General features: G+C 38.7%; 2 protein-coding genes across 3 annotated transcripts in view; both read left to right on the top strand.

Moving 5' to 3' along the window:
* Positions 1–1,758: 1,758 nt before the first annotated feature.
* Positions 1,759–13,373, top strand: LOC144650824 (uncharacterized). 2 transcript variants are annotated; one of them, XM_078510583.1, is made up of 9 exons: positions 1,759–1,773; positions 5,741–5,825; positions 6,813–7,018; positions 7,878–8,052; positions 9,701–10,087; positions 10,479–10,796; positions 11,114–11,335; positions 11,415–11,564; positions 13,213–13,373. In XM_078510583.1, the coding sequence occupies exons 2-9, from the start codon at positions 5,777–5,779 to the stop codon at positions 13,278–13,280; spliced, it is 1,575 nt and encodes a 524-aa protein (XP_078366709.1). In that variant the 5' UTR covers positions 1,759–1,773; positions 5,741–5,776; the 3' UTR covers positions 13,281–13,373. The 2 variants fall into 2 exon arrangements, with proteins under 2 accessions (XP_078366709.1, XP_078366710.1); XM_078510584.1 differs by lacking the exon at positions 1,759–1,773 and having other exon boundaries at positions 5,753–5,825; positions 6,819–7,018.
* A 1,389-nt stretch (positions 13,374–14,762) lies between these two features.
* LOC144650830 (uncharacterized) overlaps positions 14,763–17,824 on the top strand; it is a 13,044-nt gene continuing 9,982 nt past the window's right edge. The window contains exon 1 of the mRNA XM_078510592.1: positions 14,763–15,017. The gene's annotated coding sequence lies outside the window, so the exon portion shown is untranslated. The remainder of the gene's footprint in view (positions 15,018–17,824) is intronic.

Raw genomic sequence — 17,824 nt, 5'->3', positions numbered from 1 at the left:
AACTCAGTCTTGCTTCAACGTAGTTAATTTTTAAATTTTGATCAGGGCAGAATCGCAGACAGGGATAGTAGCGGGAGCGAATGAGAGGCGGCTGTATTCGCGGGCTAAGACAGGTTAAGCCTTGCTTATTTCTCCTGTAAGTACAGCAGCTTGGTCTAAAAAAAGAACAAAGTATATGCACTTTTACCTAAAGCATAAAACTTTCCACAGTTAACGACAATATCATAACATTTATTTTTAGAAAAGGCTAATGACGTCACACAGTAAGAACTTAAACTACCCGGCCAAAATTATTAAAAGGATCATATTTATGGTCGTAAAATTAAAACTGTCAATCATTTATTTTTATCTACTTTTTTATTTATTTATTATTATTTTTATTTCTATTTTTGTCTTTATTTTTGAGATTTTTTGACCCTCGACTAGTTTTCCCGACCCTCGCCCATGCCCAAAAGGAAGACTCCATTTAGTAGATATTTATCCTCAACAATAAATAGAAGAAATAAAATGTGCCTTACCCAAATTTCAGCTTTGGGTACGTTCTTAGGATATATTTATGTTCTGAAATTTTGGGGATTTTTTAGCCTCAACGTTCTTAAAAGATTGTTTTTATATATCAATAGAGTATATGTGACTGAGCGGAGGCACAATCCATTAACAATCAAGGAAACAGCGTCGGAAGAAATTGAAACCCCATTTACACGCCCTAAAAAATCGGCACGGCACGGCAAATTTTTGGTACCGTGCTGATAGTTATTGGGCACTGCACTGCAGCACTCTCGCCAATTCTCGTCCCCAGATTCCACGATCCTTCTGGTCTGCGCCAGGGATCGAGACCTCTGGCCCATTCTCGTTCCCTGAGCCCGCGTCCCCGACTGCTGGTCTAGAGTGACGCGGACTCTGGGAACGAGAATGACTAGCTACAGTGAAACCTCGATTTAACGAAGTGCCAAGGGACTGGTGATATTTGTTCGTTATATCGAGGGTTCGTTATATCGATATAACGAATTTGCGGAAAAAATAATTGTTTTTCACGCTGTGACGTTGCGCTACCCAGTATTTAATGATCTGAACTGTCTGAACGACTGTCAAAAATTATATTTTTGCTTAGTGTTTAAGTAGGACATAATGTTTAGGTATGGACATCTATCTTTGAAGTTGCTTTCCTGTTAGGATTAAAGTTCTTGTTGGTCTGTTCTACATACATTAATCTTTTGTCGCGTGTTGACTGAAATTCGTTATATCGAGGTACATTTTACGTTTGGGCTTCCGGATTGTGTTCGTTGTAACGAGGATTTCGTTATATCGAGGTTCGTTATATCGAGGTACTGTTCCATACATTTTACTGTAACTTTGGCCGGGCTGAAGAATATAGTTCGTTATACCAAGGACTTCGTTAATTAGAGGTTCGTTAAATCGAGATTTCACTGTATAGGTGTGTAACGCAATAGCTGAGAGTGTTAACAGACAGCATGCGTAATGAGAAACCTCCTCTGGCCAGGCCTCTCACGGCTGGCATGCAGTGGACATCGCATTCACAGCAGCCACAAGGTTTGGCCACATTGTTCGTTCGTTGGACAGTTTGCGCACAATAAGTTCACAATAAGTTACGTTAAGTAATTTTGGTAAGTTTGTTTCTAGATGTGCATTTCCGCTTCATTGATTTATAAAGCCTAAGAGCTTGTAGTTAGTACATGTTGCTTTTTGACTGTTTCTGGTAGATTTCGGCTTCGTATACATTCCAGGTGCAGTACTGTTTGGACTCGATTCGAGGTAAGTTTAACTATCTTATGTCAGTGTAATGCGAATTTACCGGCAATGCTCAAGCTATATTAGCCTGAGGTAGAAAGGAATATTTATTTATTTATTTATTTATTTGCCTTTCCAAAACTACAATAATGGCAGTCAGATAGACTACAGTATTTCCGTGAATTTAATCTTATAATTTTGGTAGCATCGCCATTTTGAGCCGCAGAAACCACATAATACAACAGCTAAGGCAGGTTTAGGTTTATTTTGAGCTTAAACATAGACATTACTCGAAATAAGTTTACCGGAAAACAAGACCCTTTCAAAATCCCCATACATTTCTTTATATTTCGAACATACAAACAGACACGCCGCTTGTATGAGCCCCCTGTGTTTTCGTAACAGGAAAAGTGTCCAGGGGATTTTTTCGCCCGTAACCGATTGCCCGTGTTTTAACTTTATCATATTTGATCTACCTACAATTTTAATTTCGCGATTTTGGCGAGACAGTATTTCGCCGGGGCTCTATTGAAGGGCATTTAATTTCGCGATTCAAGCGATTCTCAACTTCATTTTATTTTATTATTAACTGGAACTAGCAAAACTAATCTGGTCATGAAAAAATACCAAAAAAACCCAACGGCTCCTTTCGGAGCGCTATGGTTGAATTTAATACCAGGGCAATCTTCATTCCAGATACAGAAATATATTTTATGATCTAAGAAAGTAAAGTCGAATCATCATTAGATAGAAAATATCTAAGGGAACACGCAGAAGGTTCTAAAATATAAATAAGCAGTCATTTTTTCACTTTTTTACATTATAATAGCAAACTTGAATACAAGCGCTTAAAAAAAGCAAAAGCGAAGGTAACAATGGTTCTATCCGAATCGAAAGCTTTTTGTTTTCAAATTTGACATGAAACATTTCATTCGGAAAGCGGGGAGAACTGAAATGAGTGTGAAACGCAAACAATTTTTTGTATGTTTTACTGTTGACACATGACTCGGCGCAAAAAATGACACGTTATACGTTTAATGTCTCTCGGTGACAACTCTGGCAACAGACCACTACTAGAGCAGCTCTTTCCGCGGGACACCTGCCGACAAAACGACAGTACGGATTGCCCAGATTTCTTAATTCATACCTGTTGTAAACTTTTTTTTTCGTGACTTGAGTTTTATCTTCACTAAAACTTTGTTGTATTTTTGATGTCTGCATCCCATCAGTTTGGGTTGTTGTATATATTCACCAGGCGAAGCTGTGAACCGCGGAAACAAATGCCATAGAAGAGAGCGCTGCGTGACGGAGCGGTTTTGGTCGTTGCGATTAGATTTCTTTTTAAGTATTCACTGTTGTCTGCCGTTTAACATTTTAAAAAGGTAAAGAGAATGGCTCCGGTGGCGTTAAATTCTCTTAAAAAGCATTTCACTGCCACTGTAATCAGAGTAATGTCCACAGAAATTCACTGCAGAAAAAGCGGAGGCATGTCATTTGTCATTGACGAAAGCAAACTACAAGGAAGCAACCCCGTTGCGACCCTGCCTGTTGTTGTGGTTCACATACTCTGTGGTTAATTGTTATATCAGTCATGCTGAGCTGAATGTTTTGTTCAGGTAAATCCGCTAATTTTTTACAATATCTCTTTTCATGACAATTGTTCGTCTGGTAAATTAACCATACCGAACTTCCAAAGCGCAGACGTCCATCCTCTAAACATTTAAAACTAAAGAAAATCAAGGTTACAGCAACGATGAAATATTAGCACTTGTAGTACCATATCAAATTTATTAGAAGCTCCGGTCGCGTGGTACGTTGTAGCCTGTGTACAGCCGTCCCGCTCCGACGGGGATGAATAAAACTGTTGAAAAGTATTTCACCTGTTCCCTGCGCGAAATATTTTACTTGAAGAAAAAATTCGCGGCCATGTCCCGCGGCCATGCCCACCGTAAAATTCCCGTAAAAGCCCCTCCCCCCGGTTATAGGCCCAACTAGCTGGAAACAAAAAAATACATCCGATTATAAGCACCCCTCTGCCGAAATACAGTACTAAACAGGGCTAAATGTTGCTTTGTCTGTATACGTTTTTAACTTAAAGGGAACCTCGACTGTAAAACAGTTTTGGTCAAAATAATAAGTTTACCACAGTCTAAAATCGTTTTGGTTGTTTAAAGTCGCGGATTCCATTTTTTTAATTGGAATACTGGGCCTTTGATTTGTCAATTTTTGTGCTTTTAAATTTCCCGCGCGCCGCCATTTTGAATTTTTTTACGTCACTGCGTTGCCGCTATTACCGTAATGATTCGATTTAGCGCCCGGGGCGCTTATTTACTTTTGGCACCTCGATGGAGGGCGCTTATTCGAGACAGGGCGCTTATTCGGGACAGGGCGCTTATTTAATTTCTTGAGAAACAACCAAATGTATCTAACAATAACAGAAACTGTAACAGTTAGAAATTGTTAAAAGTTCAGTTACTTTTAAAATAATTGTCCATTTTAGCAGTAAATATATACATGAACTGTACGGCGAACGGTCAGGAGTTTATCTAGTTGACGTCAATGACTTCAGTATGGGCAGTTTACCACAATAGGGGCACTTATTAGAATAGGGGTGCTTATAAGAACGGGGGCGCTAATTAGAATGGGGGCGCTTATTGGAATAGGGGCGCTTATTTACAAAAACACATTCGGGGGGGGCGTTTATTCGGAAGGGGGCGCTTATTGGAATAAGATATTGGAAGGAGGGCGCTAAATCGAATCATTACGATTAGAAAGCAGAGGTTCTTTTGTGTGAAGTCATAAATTCCAAAATGGCGCCGAGCGGGAAATTTAAAAGCCATAATCTTTTCCGTTTACGGTTATTATTAAATGCTGTTTCTCCCCTGTCCTGTAAAATTTGTAGTTTAGGCATTATTTTAAACAACTCAACGTCAACTTGCCTAAACAACAGAGGTTCCCTTTAATAACGTATTTCGATCAACACTCCCGTGGCTCGTTTCGAAATTTTTTGTTCCGCCTATAAGCCCTCCCGGATATAAGCCCCTCTGCTTAAAAGCCCCGTCAAAACCCCTTACGAAGTTGTATATAAACCCAGGGCTTATAACCGGAATTTTATGGTATCCTCTAGAAACCCTGACTCGTCCCCAGTCGTCTTCATACAGCACGCGGCAAAGATACAGACGACTGGGGACGAGTCAGCTAGAAACCTCTCTTTGGCATGTTGCAGATTTTCAAAAAAAAATTCCGGCGCTTTTTATTTTCCCGTGACATGTGATTCGAGATTCACAAATTGAAGATATTTTTTATGCGCACGTGAACGCAATTTTTGACTGTTATGTCGGTTGAATTGAATTAATGTTATTGGTGAAGCACATTGTTTTGTGTTTTATTGCATTGGGCTTGCAAATTTACCACGTGCACGTGTTTTCAGCTACTGTGGGATGTATACATGGGTCACACAAGTAAACGGACGACCCATAGCGCGGCATATTTTGAACAGATAAATGTAATTTTTGTGATGACAACTCTTCGATCTGGAAAGTAAATTTACGTAGTAAATTATCCTTTGTTCATGCTTTTCACTTCAAACGCCAATCCCTAGACAGTCTGATAATGCTTGGGATATTGCGCCTAAAAAATGTTAGATCCTGATACATGCATATGTATATAAGCATGTCATGCATGTAGATTACAGGTGATAGGAATTACTCACAGCACAAGTTATGCGGTACAGGGATAGCAGAAATGCTTAAAGAGGTTGGAGAGTGGAGGGAATGAAATTATACGACTTATGCTATGCGCCAGTTAATCTGTGATCACGCCTTCTTTTTTGCGGCGCGAGGATAAAAAAAAGTCGTTACAAAGAACGCCTGATCGCAGGTTATGCGCCAATACGTATACAGCAGTAGTGAATTATTTGTATCATATACGCCCATTTTTGATGGTGGCTGTACAATAATACAGTGAGCTAACTAGCAACTGTTCTCGTTAGCAGAGCAAGTCTCATTACATCCATATCGAAAGAAAGATGTCGCAGCCGAAGAACGGTTTCTTCATGTTACTCTTTCTTACAACAGGTGAGTTGAATGGTGCAGCTCTCTACTCCTTACGTTGTTTCTTGATAAAAACTCAAGTTACAATTGAGCTCGCTGCTTTGGAAGCCTCGTTACTGCCTCGTTAATTTGAAGAGTTGCTATTTTGACAGTGTTAGAGATTTGATAACAACTGTGAAAATATTTTTGGCGCTTCTCGGTCGGTCGTTAGTTTTGTATCTTTACTGTAAAAAGGTAAAGTCTGCATTTTGCTTGTTTGTCTTTTGCTGCTGGCGCTTATTCAAGATTCTGTAGCTTGAAGTGACTAGGATTATTTCTCTTTCCCAGGATGGGATACTTGTCCATCGTAGGGTTACTCCCAGCATTAAATTTGCGAAACACTTCATTGACACTTGTTAATTAGTTCTTAGAACCAATCATTGTTCAGTATTTTATTTTAAATTTTTCTATTTGTAATAATCCTTTTACTTTTCTCACTTTTTTTTCCGCCAAGCCGCCCCTGAGGAACATTTGTTTTGCAAACCGAAATATGGGCATAGTTTTTTCAATATATTCTAGTTTTTTATCCACTTTGTATATTGTTGACCTCTTTAGCCGCCAGGATCAGTTTTCCGTCTATATTTTCCGTTTTAACTAAGTTACTGATCCAGGTCTTCAATAGATCGGCACCACTCAACTGTTTGTCGCTGTGATATTGCAGTTTTTGTATTAAATTTGCCAGTAACTATTTAAAAATCGTTCGCTTCTCTTTATGGTAATTCCTGGGTGGAGGGGCACTGAGAGAGTTAACTGTCTTGCGCAACTTGAGAACACAGCGTTATGACCCAGGTCAGGACTCGAACCCGGACCTCTCAATCCGGAGTATAGCACGCTGCCATTAAGCCACCGCGCCTTCAACTTCCAGAACTTCACTGTACTAAGCCTGAAATGCAAATAAATTGCTTTTAATATTAATTCATCAAGTACGTAACTTTCGTTTGGTTACATATTTTTGTAACTCTTGCTTTCCAGTTTTAGCCTGTTTGACAGTTATTCCCACAACGGAAGCCAAGACTAAGACCCAGTCTCTACGCACGATTTTGAACCACTTCACTAACACAAGAAATGTGTACGTCGACCCTGCTGCCAAACAAAGAGCGCGTGACTACATCGTGGAAACGTTCAAGGATCATGGACTGCACACGTGGACTGAAGAATTTCGTAGTAACAACGAAAAGGTAAGCCTGCGCCTCGTTCAAATTTTTAAGGGAATTTTAAAAGGAATTTTTAAAGTACTTTACTCCGTCCCTTGCTTCGTTCGACTTGAACAAGGCGTATAATTTCCAGAAAAGCTATTGATTCGGATTTTCCCGTAAACCTTAATTGTTGTCACAATTTTCCAGCATAAATAGACAATTTAAGAGGAGATTGGCGAAGAAAATCTTCGAAAGAATACTCTCTCGCTCGCTTCCTTGCGAGTTTCATTCACTCAAGAGTGAACACCGCGTCGCAATTTTTCCCGCCTCCCCATAATTTCACTTCGTTTACATCAAAATGAAATGTCCAGTGGATTTATACTTAAAAAGGAATTAGTAAAACAATTATTCCATTCGCCCTTGTTGGATACGAGTGGTTATAGCCAACGAACAGTCAACGACGCGCGAAGCACTCGAGGAAAGCTGACGAAAAACAATAAAACATGATTTTTCTATGTTTTATACTCTGATAAAACTTAGATTTTTAGCCAATCAGAACGCGCGTAGACTCCTATCTATATTATGGGAGAACCAATTCAGATTGGTTCTCCCATAATTGGAGAACCAATTCAGATTAGCGGATTTCCAATAGAACACAAGTGTCTACCAGCAAAGAATATTTCCTGGTCTGTACAAATTGCTGTTACAATGTTATACAAAATATAACTGATTGCTTGAGTGAATTAGAGCGACAATGTGCCCTGGTGTTTCGATAAGATTGAAAAATATCTAGCACCTGTTTTATTAAAACACTTAAAACCATATTAATATTGATAAAGCTACACCTTTCTCAGCTGCAAAACGTCTGCCAATTTTGTCGTCTTTTCTCTTCTTTATTTAGTATCCAGGAGTGAATGTCATTGGCCGGCTGCCCGGTCGCTACACTGGAACAAGTAACGATAAGATGGTTTTGATTGGTACTCACTATGACTCGGTCCAGACCTCCTCTGGTGTGTTTGATAACGGTTCTGGAATGACTGCTTTACTGCAGGCGCTTAAAATTTACACCAGTCCAGGTAATAAAATACGACAATGATATATAACTGGAGAAGTATAAACTGCAGACTACAAATCGACCGTCATAAAAATTTATAGTTCTTTGTCATTCCCAAGAATATAAATTTGCTTAGCTGTTCTGTTTAATATCTTGCTCCTCAAGTACTTTAAAAAGTTCTAATAAAGCTAAAATAGATCTTCGTTGAAAATAAAAGCTTGCAGTCATATTCGAAATACGTTTTTAGCCAAACATCTTCAGTTTCTACGAAAGCCGTGCAGGATGATTCAATGAGAATTAGACATGAATGCAGAAGTATAAATTATGGGCTACTGGTGACCGCCACTAAAATCTATATAACTTTGTCATTCCCCTTAATTTAAGATAATTTTCCTTTTTTGTTTAAAACCCTTGGCCTTCAAGTGTTTTAATAAAGTCAGAATAGAACTTCGTTGCAAAAAGGAAAGATGCATGATGCAGTCATATTCGAAATACGCCGTTTTAGCCACGCATGCAGGAGATAGAAAAATGAAACATGGTAATTTTATATAAATAACACTTACTATTTTCTGTTGCGCGGTGTTTTTGGAGTCCTGGCTTGCTTTCCTTTAGTCACTCTCGAGATATAACTCTGGACGGGATTTCTACTTTAACCAAGTTTATTACATTGTGTACTCGTCGGCTTCAGGTATCGATCCTTTCTCTATCTCTGTTGTTAACTACTCTTCTCTTACACCCTAAAACGACACTAATATAAACCACGCTCTAGATCCACAACTCTCAGTGATTGGTTAACGTGAATTACGTAAAGCTTTGTGATTGGTTTAACTGTAATGTTTTGGAATGGTAATCTTACATGGCAACGGCGGCGTTCTTTAATCTTGCGCGAACCGCGTTCTTACTTTTTGCTGTACAACTTGACAATAACTAGCAAATAGATCAGCTTAATGAAACGGCTTATACGCGTGAACATAAATGTAAGTTATCCCAAATACCAATCACTGGAATTGCTGGACTTAAGCGGGTTTTTCCTTCCGTACGTGATCTACTATCACAATGTTAAATTCAATAACACAAAAGGATCCAAAAGTAAGATGTAAATATTTTGTGGTAACTAGGTAAACTAATTAAAGCGATCCATTGTTCATAAAGTTGAATGGAATCAAAGTTCCACAGTTCATGCTGGTCAAAAGACCAGAGTGTCCAGAATTAACTTAAACTAAGTTAAGAACACTTAAGAACATAAATGCTAGTAATTATAAATAGTGATAAGGTTGCTACTTGACTGTTGGGCGCACACAAAAACATTGATTGTTTAGTTTAGTTGGATCAAGCCAAACAATAGTTGTTTACGCAAAGTTCTCAAATCGATCTGGAAACAAAGGAAAAGGGATTAGAGCGTAGAAAAGTTCCCACGTGAAACTTTTCCAGCTCGCAAAACAAAATGCAAATTGCTGCGAGAACGTGTGCAGAAGTCAGCTACAAATACTGGCACGTGTATGTTGCTTAGTAACGATCTGGTCATTGTACGAAAAGTACAAAACACGTTTGTAGTTCAACTAAATCAAATAAGACTGTTTGTAATTGATTAACACTCGAATCGCCTAGAATTTAAGAATGTAAAAGTTAATATGAAAATATCTAAAATTGTGTGCGAACATTTCTTTCAGACAAACAGAGTTGTTCACGTGACTACACTGTCATGTTTGTGGCCTTTGACCTGGAAGAAGTACAGCTTTCGTCCAACTGTTCCGGAAGTTGCCCATGCAGACCTGGACGTCCATTATGCGGAAGTGGTTACTTCGTCCAGAACTTGACTCAGTACCTCAATAACACTGGAGCGGGTTTCCAGGGAGCAGTCATCTTAGACGTTGTCCTCAACTACAACACCACTCCAAATTCCCAAATGCTCCCCCCTGGTTTCCAGCAAGGTTTTCCGCAACAGCATCAAGAAATCTCGAAAAATCAATTCAGAGGGGACTTCTTGACTTTGATTGGTCGAGCTCAGGAGGATGCGCAGCTCACCAGGGGGATTGCAAATGCTTTCAAGGAGGACGGTGAGTTCAGTCTTGCAGGGGGGGAGGGGTTTTTTCTTTTTGACCCATGAAACGAGTTTGTCTCTCTCAGGCCCTGCTTGGAGTTTGTTTTTTTGTGACTTCACACTTCTGTCACGTAATTGGCGAATGGGGGAGGGGGGGGGGGGGCTTTCTTACCTGAAAGAAAAAAAAATGGGCAGGCATTTCCAGGCCCCTGGCCCAGGTACCACTTCACGTATAAACAAGAAAATATGATATTTTCTTGGTATAAATCGTTATTTCTGATGATTTTTAGTTACGATTCAACTGCAGTATGTATGAAAAGTAAAACCTTTATTTTATGATAATTTTTATTGACGAATTAACTGTAGTATGTTATAAACGTGAAACCGTTATTTTGTGTTTTTGACAGATGCCTTCAAAACGATCGCCATTCCCATGGCATTGTCAGGCAGACCAAGTACCTGGGACCAAAACTACTTTAATGCAGTTCGCGATTTCTTTCGCTCAGACCACTATCAGTTCTGGAATGCTGAGCCTTCGTTACCAGCGGTCTGGCTCACTGATTCCGCGGATTTTCGGGGATTCATGCAGCAGTGTTACCATCAGCAATGTGACGACATCCGTCATGTGACCCCGGAGATGATGACCTTTCTGGGACGAACGGCTGACAGCTTAGTAGAGGTGGCCACTAACATGACAAATGAAAAGTGTCAAATGAAGAAAACTGGTAAGCTAATGATGTGATCAATAACTTGAGGCTGGAGGCCTAGCTTGATGAAATGAGATGAGATGAGATGAGATTAGACCATGTTAATGTGGACGTTAATAGTATGCGCAGGCCCTCAAATCCCGTGGGGGAGGGGAAGGGGTGGAACTGGCGAATTTGAAGTAAAACCCTCCAGGTAAGGAAAGAGACAATGACAAGAACACACATGACCCTCCGCGACAGAATCGAACCCGGAACCCTGTGATTGGTGGAAGGTAAATTAATATCTGACAAGCTTATAAACTGATATCTTCTCTTGTCTTGTTTGAAATTACCAGATTGTGGGCAGCAGACAACAGCCGACAAAGGAGAAATTACGACACCTTACTACGACACACAGTACCCTAATAAATTGCATTGTGAATGGATTATCTCAGTGGACGCCGAACAAAGAGATCTCAGGCTCAAGTTTACAGCGTTTGATTTGGAGGAGAGTGTTAACTGCACTGCTGACTATGTTGTTATTCGGGATGGAAAAGAGAAAACAGCACCGTTAATAGGTAATTAAATAAAAACATATTTTATATTTTCTTTTTGATTTGACACTTTCCTAATTACTCCACTGTGGTTATTTCACAGGAAAGTATTGTGGGAAGACATTGCCAGGGTCCGTGAAGGCCTCGACCCAGTCCCTGTATATCATGTTTCACTCGGACGAGCTGGAAACTTGCAAAGGTTTTAAAGCAGAGTGGAGTTCCACTCCTGTCACGGAGAGTTCTGCACCGCTAGGTAAGCTTGTTTCTACTCTCTTCTCCGCAGAGTTTTCTTTAGTGGAGGAGAGAATGGCGAAAAACACGAAAAATTGAAAATAGGGGGAGCGCAGAAAGGCGAAAATCCTTCGTTGCCATTCTCCCTAGGCTCCGCGCGCTTTCTTTTCACCTCTTCCAAAATCAAATGGCCTGCATTTTCTTTCCCCATACAAAACCTTATAAATATGCAAATCGCTCAAATAACCTGACAATTCAAAGGTTAACATCAGTCTCGTTCCCAGAGCCCACGATCCTTTAATTAGGCGAGCATATTTAGTTCGTCAGATAATTCGTCTGTGTATAAATCTGGGCAAACAGACGGATCATCCGTCCACACGAACTATCTTCGTAGTTCGCCTGCCAAGACCAACTTGGCAGACACCATAAATGATCTAATAAACGCCCGGGGGTCCTACAGGGGGTGTTAAATAGATATGAGGCGTTTATAAGAGAGAGGCGTTTATTTCACTTTAACGGAAACAACGTCAACAAAACAAATAAGACACGGAGTTCGCTCGCTTTATAAGACAGAAAAACAGAGTTTGTGACTAGGAGTCTAAAGCAAAGGCCAGAGATGATGTTCATAGCTATTTTTTGATATCGATGTTTTCATCGACATCGGGGCCAACCATATTGGTATCGTTTGCCTCTTCGATGTCCGATGTTCGAATCAAGCAAGAAACTAAATAAATTGCGTGATTTTACTCTATGGAGCGTTACCTTGGTTTTTGAAGCGATCCTTGGAGGGGGCGTTTATTAGAGGAAGGCGTCTAATACAAACTTAACACCTCAGTTACCGTTTATTAGATTATGTTTGGTAGTTTGTCTCGACGGATGATCCGTCTGTATGCCCGTATTTATACACAGACGAATTATCGCACGAACTGAAAAATGCTCGCCTAATTAAAATGCAAGTTCGTCCAGACGGATCATCCGTCTCTAGTATAACAAAAAGCGGGAAGATTGGATTAAAAAGCGTAAATGGTTTTTCTACTTTGATGGTTAACATTTGTTTCAAGCAAAACACAGGCGTCCCTTGTTCGTGTGGGTAAGGCGGAAGTTAATTTCGCGATTTTGATGTGCGCATATTTCGCGACACTAAAATTTCGCGATTTTGCGAAAATTTTGTATTTGATTCACTTTAATTTCGCGTTTTTGAGTAAGACACATTTTACATTTCCTTGGCAATATTATTTAACATGCCTTTGAATTAAATAAAACGAAATCATCAAAGGAACAATAACATCAAAATTAACAAAAACTCATGCCATCAAGGGCGAGACTAAATCTCGGCAATAGCATCAACAGAGCAGTTCTTAAAATGTTTACAAGGAGGTCATGCTTGTACGTGCATGAGTAATTGTTCTTGAGCCCTCCTTTAGTGGTATTTGACTTATTCTTTGTTGATCATTGACATATGTGTGTCACTTAATTTTCGCGTCATGTTATGTTCGCGACACTTATTGTTCGCGTCACTTTAATTTCGCGATTTTTTTAGAATCGCGAAATTCGCGAAATTAACGTGTCGCGAAAATTTCATGTAATAGGGTACATTAGTGAATAGTAGTTTTATTAAGACTTAAGTTAATCGTTATGTATTAACCGATGCTTATATTGTCACGTGATAGGTTATCGCCCAGGAATGTTGCAGCTGATTGGCATTTTTGTCTTGACGTCACTGGTGATTGGTCTGTGAAGAACTGATGGCTTTTTACTGTTTCTTACAGTTTTGTTTCACACTTCACCAAACACGAATATAAAATAAATACAGTAAGCTTCTTATAAATAAGGGAGTGTGTAATTCACAAGTAATTCCCACGAAAACAATAATGAGTATAAACGAAAATATTGTTTAACCACACGAAAACTGCAAGTCAAGCTGTAATCATAATAAAAGGATAACAATGAACATTACAAAATAATTTGTCGATTCTTAACTCACTCTTGTATATGTATAAATAGGTATCGGGGAACGTAATCTTGGTGGGTAAACCTGTGATGGACTAGCATTCCATCCAGGGGGATCAGAAATATTCCTGGCCGCCTAATGCTTCAAAAACCGGGATAAACTCCGGCAAGATGGGACACATTGACCCGATGCAGTCTTAACCATTTTACTTGCGCAAGAAATGTTATGTCCAGCTCCACAATTATTTCTCATCTTGTCGTTAATCAAATTTTTTGTCATTACCTTGCTCCAGTGGAGATTGTGCAGTGCGGGAATATTTTCAAAGAAATGTTTTGTCTCTCGTTTTCTTCAAGCGTTTTATTTAAAGGTACAGTGTCACGAGAAGTCTTATAAGTTTTTTGTGTAAACTATGCTAGAACTGTGAGAGTGCACCCACTGATCAACAAAATAACCTTTAAAAAATAAAAGAAGAAAGGCATAAATTTATTCTCCAAGATGTGAATTCACCGTTATCAGTGGTTTTCATTTGATTTTCTTCCGACTAACACTGCCAAACTTGAAAACGTTTTAATCAAGTTTTAAAGTTTTAATCAAGTTTTAATCAAGTTTTAATCCACTTTCTTCCAACCCATCCATAGCCACCACTTTTTTAAAAACCTTTCGTGACTAATACAGTACGTTTTAGCAAGGCCAGGCCACTATTAGTGATTTCCAATTAACACCAACACCTTTACTGGACTATTTTCAATTGCAAGTAGCACTAATCTTGGTGACACTGCCCCCTTAACTGACAATTGCCGCCGTTTCATACAAGCGGTTCGTTTGGGTTAAACTGAATTTTCGACATCATTAAGTCGAATTTAAATTACACATTGAAATAATTTGTGAAGAATTTAATAAAACAATTTGTCTATTCGTGCTTGTTTGACACATGGCTATGACGATCATTATAATCCGTCAATTAATCAACGATCTGTTGCTAACAGCGTTTCTGATAAAAGTTTCCTGAAATCAAAACAGCGTGTTTTAACAGCTGTTTCTAATTCTCACTTTCCCATGACTTACTTTCGTATTACTGACCAAAACGTTGCGTAAATGAATTAAATCAAGAAAACTCAAACAAACGTTGTGACAACACAAGTTGTCAAGTTGTCGAGGCTGTTGTTACAGCTGTGAAACAGCCTCGATAACTTGATATCAGCTGATTTCATTTTCATAATGATTCAATCCTCTCTCGATTTTTTTCATTGGTAGCACGATACAGCGATTTCATCAATGGATCTTATCTTCACAATGATACAGACCCTAGTTGTCTCATTTTAAGAGCTTGACCGTTTTATGTTTGAAACATTAATCAGAATCATTATGGTAATTATTAACATAGTCAACACTTAATAATATACTTGTCATGTTTTTAGCCTGTCAGGTTTAGAATATTCCACAAGTTGTGTTCGAGAATCTTGTATCGCCATTATCGGCTTATAGCTCTCATTTTCTCGCAGACACGCTTAAAGGACAAAACAGGTAATGTTGCATTTTTGTAATTCTTTTCTTCTGTGATCCTTAGTGATTCTGTTTCCCTGTTTTTTTTTTTCGCTTTTCACTGGGTAACACTATCTTACGTTTCTCTCCTCCTAAAAGCAGGTACAGAGGTATCCTTGCCCAACAAAAACTTACATTTTTGTTAACTTCTACAATTTAATTGAAAGGCCTTTTACATCCAAAACCCATCTGAAAGTTACGTTTTAAACATAAGTTTGCAAGCACATGCACATAAACACTTAAAATAATAATATTTATATAAAGATAATTTACTTATTTGTAGTTTAGTATTGCACAGCCTTTTCACTGGAAAATACGTAACACATGACACCTCAATGTTACCCTTTTATATCGGACTCGTCAACCAAGAGAATATCTACACATTTCTCCTTTGCGTGGTGATAATATCTTGTAAATACATTTTTATTTACTCACGACAAATCTGCATAAAAACTGAAGGTTTTCAATAAGTAAATCAACTGAAATCATCAGAAAAAGCTGGGATCGAAAAGATTGCTTACACAGAAACCTCAGTTTGTGCTAGCCTGAATTTCAGACATCCCTCTGTGCTCGCCTGCTTGCCTTCTGGCAAGCAGGCGAGCACAGAGGGATGTCTGAAATTCAGGCTAAGTTTGTGCTTGTTAGTGGCCAAATAAGTACTTTCCTGCCCAGTTTTAATTGTTTACTGTATGCGCCTGTATATGCACAAAAGTAAATGATAATTTTAGTTCATTATATACCATTTGCGAAAGGTGCCGCTCATTCGTGCAGTCATTATATGCAAAAATAAATAAAAGCAATCTGATCTATAGCCATAAATCTTTGCACAAAAATTAAAATTCGTTAACCTTGCCTAACGAAACCCGACGTGGTAAGTTCTTTTTGCCAGTCTCTCTCAGCCTCAATTTTTAGTTCAATAGACCTTTTTAGCTTGATACGTCATACATTGATCACGTGGTCTGAAATGGGTAAACAAACACGCGTTTCCTCGAAGTGAAGTATTGTGCGTGGATTTCGATATGGAGTATTTGTAGTGCCGTGTGTATATTAACTGCTTTACTATCTCTACTAACGAAGAGATATCTTTCCATAGTTTTCCCAGTGATAAAAAACTCGTCAAGGTAAGAGAAATTTAATCGCTAAAATACGATCCCAACTACGCTTTGCCTACGATTTACGGCAACATTGATGAACTTGAATCCCTGACTTGAAACATTCATTTACTCAAGCTTGTTACGTTGTCGCTTTAATGTATGGATTTCAAGAGTTAGAAGAGATCCTAAGAACGATTTCAAGGTCTTTACTTATAGCAAAGTTTGTTTGGAGCATTTCCAACAAGAGAATTTTGTGTGCTTTGACACAAGTTTAAGAGGACTGAAACCAAACGCTTGCCCATCAGTTTGCAGCTGGACGAAAATAGCTCCTGAGCGGTCGCTTCCAGAGAGGAAAAAACAGATAGAAGATCTAAATGCTGTCCTTGACGTAAAGCTAACTGAAACGGCTTCAGAGGGTGAAGGCTAATTCGATCTAACTGCTTTTCGAGAGCTACTCAAGAAAATCTGCGAGCACAGATTTTCTAAAAGTGTTTTCTTTGTACCGGTATTATAATATTGTAATCATAGATTGCACTAAATTAAAAATCCAGTGCCCATTTCACTTGTATACTTCAATCACAAAGTTACTCAAATTACAAATTCATCACTGAATACTTTGAAATCTCTTGTGGGAGTTGATTTAAAGGGAGGTATATATTATGTTTGTTTCACAGCTGAACACAGATTTACAGGGTTCATAACCTTTTTCACAAACAATTTTCTAGGACTTTTCCAGGACTCAGATTGATCTGTCCAGGACTCTAAAATTCACATTAACCCTTTCACTCCCAAGATCTCAATATTATTTCTCCTTACTGTCTTCCATACATTTCTTATGATGCAAGTTCTAAGAATTCAGTTGTTACCTGAGTTTAACAGATTTTCAAAACATTCCAGGAGCAGTTGTCTTACACAATAAAAATCCAGAACTTTCTAGGTTTTCCAGGACCCGTACAAACCCTGAGTTTAAATATCTGATAAACAAATTCTCACAAGGAGTGGATTTCTTGAGGTACTTTCAGGAAATTAAGAAGTATCCAAGCTTAATGCTGGTGACAGTATCCTGGCAGATTAAGGCTTTGATATTGAAGAAAAGGAACCCCCCCACACACCCTAAAAATAAAGAAAGTAGAAGTTCAACTGAACGTCCCTCCCTTCCTGAAAAATAAACCCTAGTTTAATGCAAAGGAGGTCATAAGAAAGTGAGACATTTCTTTATTTTTAATACCCAACTAGTACTACCAATAAGTTCATTGGGTACCATCAATCAAGTCTGGACAGTTTGTTGCTTACTTTCAAACCTCATGAATCCTATTTTAACTGATGAGTGTAACAGCTGTTCAGGAACCATCTGTGTGTAACATTTCTACTTTGAGAATATTTTTAAAAGTAAAAATTTGCCTCATTGTTCCGTCTTTTGAGGAACAAAACTATTGTAAAACACAAATAAAAAGGTTTTTTTTTGTTTTTTTGTTTTTTTTTGTTTTTTTTTTTTTTTTTTGGGGGGGGGGGGAATCTGCCTGACTGTCATGTACAACCTTGTAACTAGGCAGTAGGGTCCTTTCCTCAGGCAACATAAAGTTTGCAAGTGACCGGATGTAATTTAAGTGTGTCAGCCATGTCAGATGAAGCATTTCTTTATAAAGATTTCATGGCTGGCTCTGGGTTAATGCTATCCCCTCTTCGTTTATGCCA

This window comes from Oculina patagonica, chromosome 4, assembly GCF_052425735.1.
Source record: "Oculina patagonica isolate OP01 chromosome 4, crgOcupat, whole genome shotgun sequence".
Classification (NCBI taxonomy): domain Eukaryota; kingdom Metazoa; phylum Cnidaria; class Anthozoa; order Scleractinia; family Oculinidae; genus Oculina; species Oculina patagonica.
This window is presented reverse-complemented; position numbering and strand designations above follow the sequence as displayed.